Consider the following 8,910-nt stretch of genomic DNA (forward strand, 5'->3'; position numbering starts at 1 on the left):
TCAAACAAAGAACAAAGCCCCATCCCTAAGGGCACTTATAGCTTATAAGCCCCGGGGACAGAGGACAACACACAACAAACAGTGTAGGAAGGAGGTCCTCGCCTGGGGGAAGAGGGAAAGAGTTGGTAATAAGATGGTTTTCTGGAATAGGTGGACTTTCTGGATGATTTTAAAGAGAGGAATGCAAAGGACCAATTCATTGATGGTATGCTGTTCTGTATGTCAAAGTTTACGAGGAAAAAAAATCATAAAGATGAGTGTGGGCAATAAGACAAAGGAAGCAGAGAGGAGGGACATTTAAAGGGAATGGCCAGAAGGGCCCATGTGCACAGACCTGGAGACCTTGGGAAGTGGTGAGGGCTTCCACTTAGGCAGGGAAGCAGGCGGAGGGGAACGGCTGGGGGAACACGGTCAAAGCCAGGCAGGACACGTTGAATTACGGTCTAGGGGGATGCTTGACTTTCCACGAAAAGAATAAATAGGGAAAGGCCCTCACTAGAGCAAAAGAAGATGCATTCAGGATTTTATTAATGGATTCAGATTTTTATGATGGTATCTATGTGAAAGGAGAAGGTTAAAATGGAACCGCCAATTTTGTGAGCAAGTATGAGATGAAGGCTGCAAAAAGTGGACAGAGGAAATGTGAGGAATGGACAAAGTTGTCAGCGTCACAGAAAATGGGATGATAGTAAAGCACTTGGTAGACAAGGGTAACAAATTCTATGACAAAAAAATTTGCAGCTTAATATAGTAACAAAATAGCCTCTATAAAATCCGAAACAGAAAACAGAAATAAGGCTCTAAACAAAGGAAGTCTTGAAAAACTAGGAAGTTGATCATAACTAATAAACAAATAAAGCATAGGATTCTAAAGATGATACAGAAATTATCAAGTTATTCCCTTCTTGGTATGTGAGGGAAGGGATGCCTTAAACTTATATTTTTCTAAAGATTGTTCAGAAAAAGAGACAAATTTGTCACAACCTTTATTTCCAGAAAGGCTTTTTAAAAATTCAACATCAGAGATGATAGAGGAAAAAAATATTTCTTAAATTTTCACATTCTTTCTCTCATTCTTCTAGAGGATTGAGTAATATATCCAGGACATTGGGTTGAATTTGTTTCTTAGTTTTCAATACGGTTATATAAATCATAATAAAATAATAATAAAAATATTTTATATATCCTCTTTGATTTGGAATCTTTAGGTCTCTCTCGGGTAATTCAGAAAAAAACGTTTTCATAGGATTCTTACATAATACTTTCTACTAGAGGTGTCAAGGAATGTGCAATGATTTCTTGATTTGTCTTGGCTCTTGCAAAATCTATTCATTCTGCACAATCATATCTATTGCATTCAAGTAAGTCTATTCTGCAATAAACATGGATAAACTTCTGATACAAAAAGAAAAAAAAACACAACCCAGATGAATTTCAAAATCAATTATGCTGGGTAAAAGAAGCCTGACACTAAAAGAGTACACACTATATGAGTTTGTGCATATAAAATTCTAGAAAGTGTACACGAATTTAGAATAACAAGTCAGGTAAGTAACTCAGGAGCAAAGGAGGGATATATTACAAAGAGGCATGAGGAAACCCTTGGGGGTGATAGAAATGCTCTCTATCCTAATTGCTGCATACAATTAGGATGGTTTCATGCGTGCATACATCTGCCAAAGCTCATGAAACTGTGCACTTTAAGTAGATGCAGTTTTACACTGAAATTATATCTAATTAACTTATTTAAAAGTCAACTATATAGTTATTTCAAAATAAAATTTAAAAAATTCAACTAAAAATGTAATAGAGATGGATTAGATGAGGAATTTTCCAATGATTTCATCAAGATTCAAGTTCTGCCTCCTACATGGTGGCAATTTGAAACACTGAAACTTAGTATACCATTTTTTAAAGAGCCTAATAAGATCTCGGAAGTGTTTGGAAAGCAGCACCTTCTTCTAAGAAGTGGCTTATTCACTGAGCTTCCATCTGAACAAACAAGCTGAAATCACGGGATGCTAAGCAAACAAGCTGAAATCACGGGATGCTAAGGAAGAGCAGTGTTGGTCATTTTCTGGTTACCCCAGAAACAGACAAACAGTCCTGCTTCCAGTCTACCATCAAGAGCCTCAGCTCTCAGCAAGGGTGTGTCTGGAGGGCATACGAACATCCTGAGCCTACACATTTGGCCAAACAAGGAGCTGCCTGCCCCACACCTTTCTACAATCAGCTCTTCTCACACTCAGGGTGAAGACAGAGAAGAAAGAGCCCACTCACGTCCCCAGGATTCTCTCCTGCACATGCTAGAAACTTCTGTCTTAAGTCCAGTGGTGAGGACTCCTTACACCATGGCACAGGCAGGGCTAGGTGTTAGCCAGGCACCACTACAAGTGTCCCTTTCATGCAAAAGAGCTGCTCAGAGTAAGCACTCACCTCAAGCACCACGAGGCTGGGCTCGCCCTCTCCATCTCTGGTCTAGACAGGACTCTCCCATCTATCCTCAATCCCCAAGGAGAAAAGCTAGAAACAATAGTAACTTGGGAGGAGGGTTGTTGCTAACCAGTTTCAGCACAGTTCTGATTGAGAGAAACTTAAAAAAATAGTTACTATTTCCCCTCTCAGTATATCTTTATAGGGTTAAGCATGCAGATTCTGGAGTCTTTGCTGGCCTTAAATTTTCAACTATAAATTGGGGATAATAGTATTACCTACATTGTAAGATTGTGTCAACCATTGAATAAAATAAAATATACAAAGTGCTCAGAGCAATGCCTAATACATAAAGAGCACTCGATACACGATAGCTATTATTTAGATAAGAGATACTCAGGTCTCATGCTGAAAACAACTGAGAGTAAAGAGATAAGAGTAATATTGGGAAAAGGATTGGAGGAAAGGACAAAAGGAGCAAAATAATCTTAGACATAGGGCTTGACTTTTCTTTGCAACCTATAGAAAACAGCCATATGAAATGCTCAGTACCTAAAGGACACATTTGCCTTGCCTTCTCAGGAAGTCGAAGCAATCAGTATTTTAAAGAAAATCCATTTTTAACACTTATCAAACAAACCAATGCTGTGAAGAAGGATTTCATTTTGATTATTTTGCCTTGTGTTTTCCAACATAGCAAGGAAAGGTCCTCACACACAGCTCAGCAACCAATAAAGAAAAGCTAATCAGACCAAAGTGGGGCTCACTGATGTGATAGGAGAGACTGTTGGTTGACTGCAGGTTGCAGATGATTTTAAATTGGATGAGCTTGTTAACATCTAAGAAACAAGGAGACGATTTAAAGAATTGGAAGTCTATGAACTTTTCTTGAGTACTGTAATGTGACAATAGGTGAGACAAAAAGTCAGAAATATTTCTACAGATACGAAATGGGAAAAGATCAACTTAATACAAATACAGTAAATCAAAAGTTGAGCACAAATTGACTATAAGTCAGCATGTTCATGATCTTAGAATGTATAAACAGGAGCCCAAGGTGTATGCTTGGAAAGTAATCCTTCCAAAACCCTCAGCATTGGCTCCATACAAAGATAGGAATGCAATTCCAGGGAATGAGCCTGGTACTTTCCCAGTTTGTCTACTGTAAACTATCAAGGAAGTAGAAAGAGACTACAGAAAGATTCCTCTTTCTATTTCCAAGGTGAATTCTATTTTTCTTTTTTTTTTTTTTGTTTTTGTTTTTTGATCTGTATCTTTCCTTATAGAATTTATAACCCAAATACCAATATTATTATGAGAAATATATAACCAATCCATTGGGTACCTACCAGGTGATCGTGAATTTTATCTGCAAGGGCCGGATCACTCAACAGTAGAATGGGTTCACTGGATGAATCCCCAGATATCAAACGAAGTTTGGCTTCATTGACTACATCGGAAAGTCCAATGGTGATAAATGATATTCCTGAAATCCTGGCATCTTCAGAAATACTTCGAACATCTGGATTCTTTGGATGGTCGATGCCATCAGTCATCAGCAAAGCCACTTTCACACCACCCTTACGCCCTTCTCTCTTAAGTAGTCTAGTGGCATTGGAGATGGCATAATAAGAGAAGGTACCTTGCCCAATTAAATTCATAGACTTGGTCCTCTGCTTAAAAGTCTGAAGGTCCTTCCAAGAAGAAAAAGTTGGATCGATTTGAACAGAGCTGCTAAACTGAAGGGCTGCCAGTTTGATGTCATATTTCAAAGACCGACCCGGAGTCATTTGGAAAATCTTGTCACTCAAGCTATCCACAAAATCTTTCTGTTTATCAAAGAGAACAATTTTAGAACTTTCAGAGCTGTCCACGATGAAGACAATATCTATGAAGCAAACGGAGTCTGAAATAGAACAAATAGGTTAAGCAAAATAATTGTCCCTGCTCATGAAACAACTTTGCATAAGGAAAGCCCTGAGGTGGTGTGTTGAGTATTGCTTGGTTTTGAGTGAGGTAAGTAAGAGAGAGACACCTTGGAGATAAGGCCTAAATTGTAAAGAACTAAATCTCTTTCCGAGTCTATAAATTCTTTTCCCCTTGTAAAATCATGCAAATTAAAAGCAAACAAATACACACAATACTATATATTCTGAGCATCTTCTCAATGATAAACCCATTTAAAGTGGGAGAAAAAGAGGGTGAGTAATGTTTTTAAAATCCAACAACATTGGGCAACATTGTCAAGTTGTCTAGAAGCAAATAATATTCTAATTCTCAGATTGTATGTCGTATTGGTGAGGATCCACTTTGGTTTTTTGTTGTTGTTAATTTGATTTTTTTAACTTTCTTGAAATCAAGGGTGAAAATAACTACACGCATTGTAGCAAGAGTAACAAACACAGAGAACTTGAGTTTCAGTCCTAGCTCTGCATCTTACTAGTTAATTTTCCTGTCATATTTAGTGTGCCACTTAACCTCTCTGGGTCTCAATTTCTTTAAAATATGGGTGGCAATGTCTGTCCTGCCTATTTTACAGGTTACTGTGAGGCTCAAATGACATAATAAATGCACAAGTGCTCTAAAAACTGAGATGTGCTATATATAAGTATGTAAGGTGTATTATAATATCACAATTTTATCAAAATAGAACATCACATATAAATGTGGTTTGCTATTTACATCAAATGCTATTTAGAAAAATTCACTTCAGGGTTTTAACAAGCTAAAACTAATAATTAAAAACAAAAATGGTACTTTTTTCTTTTACCCTGGAGGTCATATTTCCTTGCAAGTAAATTTGGCTTTGGTCCTTTCTTTCTTTGTCCATATGCTGTTTGACTCATAAAAGCTGGCAAAAGCAGGAGACAGAAGACAAAATGTCTGTTCCACATTATGGTAGACGGTGAAAAATCATCTGTCTTGTAGCACCTTTAATAGAAACATAAGTTATAAATACTTTAATAAGATATAATGTTTGCTCTTTTTTAATTTCAAGCCAGCAGATTTGAAAATATCGTGTGATTAGAGAAAGGGGTTTTCATTCCTATTTCTAGAAAAATATTCACATTGAAATTTTAAAAGTTCCTAATCCAAATAAATCATGACACCATAACCAAACATTTATTAGCTAATATTTTGATATATTCAAAGAAATGTATTCAAGGATCCTTAATTTCCAATTATATTATCAGGAGCACAGAATGAGGAGAAGCATTTAAAAACATTTCAATCCCACTCTATTTGGCGACTGTGATTCAATCACAGAGTCTGCTTTGGAATTTGCAGATTCTTTCGGGTGAATTCAGATTGCTACATGGTCATTTCATTCATTTTCATTACAACTGATTGCTGACAAATCCAATATTTTGCAGAATTGTAGCTAACCACCATGGACCATTTCAGTCTGAACACTACACACATACTTCAGTGAGTTCAGAGGTAAAGGCAAAAATTAAATTGCCCTTCTGTTTCCATAGAATCCCATTTCTCTTTTCTACTCCTGCTTTGGAAACTTTTTCTCCACCAGGAATCCAAACTGGACTGCAGCTTCATATCCAATGAATGAAAGGAGTGTGAGAGCAAAAACAACAGATTTGCTTAAAAGCAACACTGTTCTTCCATTATTAGCTGGAAGAATTAATGAACAAAGATAGAACTTGAAGTCAAGAAGCACCCTTTCTGAACATCCCTGAAAAACTATTTTTCTGAGCATAGTAACAATATAAAAAGCTAATTCTGTATTAAAATCCTCAGTCACAAGCAGTTAGTATGCCCATCTACACCCCAAATTACTTTCAAACACACAGACTTCCCTGTAAAGAGAAGACTCATGCCCATGTGTTGCTACCTCAGTATGCCCAAGAGAATGGGAACAAGAAAGCTTATTTTGAACCAATATTCAGCATGGTTTGAAAATGCTTGCCTGCTTAAACTTTATTGACTTCAGGAGTTCTGGAAAAGGAATCACATTTTCCTTCTTTGGCACCTTGCCTTCAAGGACTGGGAATTGGGAGATCATGAGCATGATTTTTCCAGGCTCTGAATAGAGCGTGGAAATATATGCAAAGGCAGTGAGGAGTGAGATGGGAGACTGACTTTTTTCATACATGCCAGATGGATAAACCCCAAAGGGAAACAAAGCTGTTGGGTTGGGGGTGGACCAATGGATAGCTTCATGCCATAGTCTGCTCCTCAAATAGCATCATCCAGCTGGAAGTTTAAGAGAACTTTGGATCAGTAGGACCAAACATTCCAGCTAGCAAGTGCATCAAGTGCAATTGGCCAAATGCCAACTGATCTTCAGACCAGGTATACGAAAACGTAAAGACAGCTGGGTATTAAAAACAAACCAAGAAGTATGCTAAGGAAATAGAAGGACACCAAAGACATCCCTCCTCAAGTTATCCCCTCGCTAACCAAGGAGAATACAGAAGGATATACAACTTTAAGTCTGAAAATTAGACTTTAAGATAAGTCTATGTAGAAGAACACAGCTGCTATTCCATTTTCAAAGGGGAAAAGGAATAACACCATATTCCTGGTGTTACATGTAACTTTTCTTTTTGGTTGAGTTCATATAATAAAGAACATCTCAGAAGTTCTGGAAATAAAACTATTGAATTTCATTGAGAACAAACAAAATTTTTCAAGCAACATGATCAAGCAACTGTTCAAGAACCTAAAGAAGGTGAATCCCATACAGGATCCTGACAAGGAAAACACTTTCTTCTCATTTGTAGAATGATTCACCTTTCGAAATGCTGGCTTTAGATAAAGACTTATCTTTTTCCCAAACCAAGCACCTGCTCATACAGTTTTCTTGCCATATAATCATGAATTCATACCTAAACCCCTATATATATGAGTTCACAAACATCACTTAATCATTAGCAATAATCACAATATCTCATATTTTACTATTATTTGCTATGACAATTTTTATCTAGCCCTCCAAAACCAGTGTCTTGCTATTCCTTTCTGTTTTCCAATAGTAGCCAGAGGACACTCATACCTTTCTACTTTCATTTCTCTAGTTTTGTAGTTCTGCTGCCTTCCTGAAATCTCTTTCTTCTTTATTAGTTTAGCATCTTGAGAGCCCACCCATTTCTAATCACTTTTACCATGTTTTATTTTTGCCTCAGTTTTTAATAATTCTTACCTTTCTCTCTTTCCTATGTCACATACAAGCAAAACAGCTTTCAGAGGTAAAAAATGCCATTACTTAAGTGAAAGAAATGTAAACCTCGATGTTTACTGTAGGTTAAGTTTTATAAATGCAGAAATAATGATGACTTTAACCAAATGCCATATTTTTGCTTTTTTGCCTAAAATTTATTTTAAGTAAATATTAGAATCAATAAATCCAACATACTTTCTATTTTATGATTTTTCAAAAATGAAATTATATTTTAGCAGTTTACCAATTTTATTCACATTGTTTGTTTCCCATTTATTTCTATAGGAAGATAGAATGATTAAAGACTTTATCAAATTGCTAAACTAGCAAAGTTATAAAGTATTCTATCATTAATCCTGAGTTGTAAAAACTTATTCCAAATTAAGAAAAAGATGTCCCAAAAGATATTAACATCATTGTAATGCTATATAGTAGACTGTAAATTAAAAAGAAACTTTAAAATAAATTTTAAATTTGTACACTTTAATAATATTCATATTTTCTAATAATTGATTTAAAGTAATGGCAGAGGATAAAAAAAATTTGACAAGCTTTTTTCACATAAGTATGTAAGCCATTCAGTCTTCCACAGTTCCTAGATAGTTCTATCTGATTTCAAGTGACTAGAAAAAGCAGTTACATCTTACCTTCTAATGTTTGTCAAACAGGAATTGAAGACTGGTTGTGTAAATGCCAACAGCAAAGACAATTGTTGGGGATGAAGTTAGCTATTTGATATTGTTCTATTCTGTAAGAAATAAAATTTGCCTTTGCTTTTGGATCTTTTGCAATCTTTTTTATTCATGTTTATTAGACTAAGTTAAAGCAAGAGTGGTCAGGCATTTGGCCAGGGTGCAAGATCTGGGTGGGATCAGTAAGCAATTTAAAGGAACAGTGTCCTTTCAGAACAAGACTGTGTTTTCCAGACCATTGTAAAAACAACTTGAGCAAATCTTCTATATTTTAAGCATTTATTGACAGCCTACCTTTGTTTCTCATGTTATGTCCTTCTCTTTTTATTCCTACATTTCTTTACCTGGGAAATGCACTCCAAGATATTGGTTCTGAACAGCTCTGTGAAGGAGGATAAATAACATCAGACTCAAATTCAAAACTGGTTTTTCAAGAGAGGTAACATGTTGATCATTATTGAAAGTGGATGATAAGTATTAATACATAAGGGTTAATTATTCTAGTTTCTGTGACTTTTGAAATTTTTCATAATAAAAAGTCTATATAAAATCAAACGACCCTATCAAAAAGTGGGCAAAGGACATGAACAGAAACTTTTCAAAAGA

General features: G+C 35.9%; 1 protein-coding gene across 1 annotated transcript in view; it reads right to left on the reverse strand.

The window, feature by feature from the left end:
- COL28A1 (collagen, type XXVIII, alpha 1) overlaps positions 1-5,327 on the reverse strand; it is a 181,455-nt gene extending 176,128 nt beyond the window's left edge. The window contains exons 1-2 of the mRNA XM_012647465.1: positions 5,204-5,327; positions 3,783-4,339 (exon numbers count right to left, since the gene is read on the reverse strand). Of these exons, the coding sequence (XP_012502919.1) occupies positions 3,783-4,339; positions 5,204-5,327 (681 nt within the window). The remainder of the gene's footprint in view (positions 1-3,782; positions 4,340-5,203) is intronic.
- Positions 5,328-8,910: the final 3,583 nt, after the last annotated feature.

The sequence above is a fragment of the Propithecus coquereli genome, unplaced genomic scaffold (genome assembly GCF_000956105.1).
Source record: "Propithecus coquereli isolate 6110/MARCELLA unplaced genomic scaffold, Pcoq_1.0 Scaffold108, whole genome shotgun sequence".
NCBI classification, from domain to species: Eukaryota; Metazoa; Chordata; class Mammalia; order Primates; family Indriidae; genus Propithecus; species Propithecus coquereli.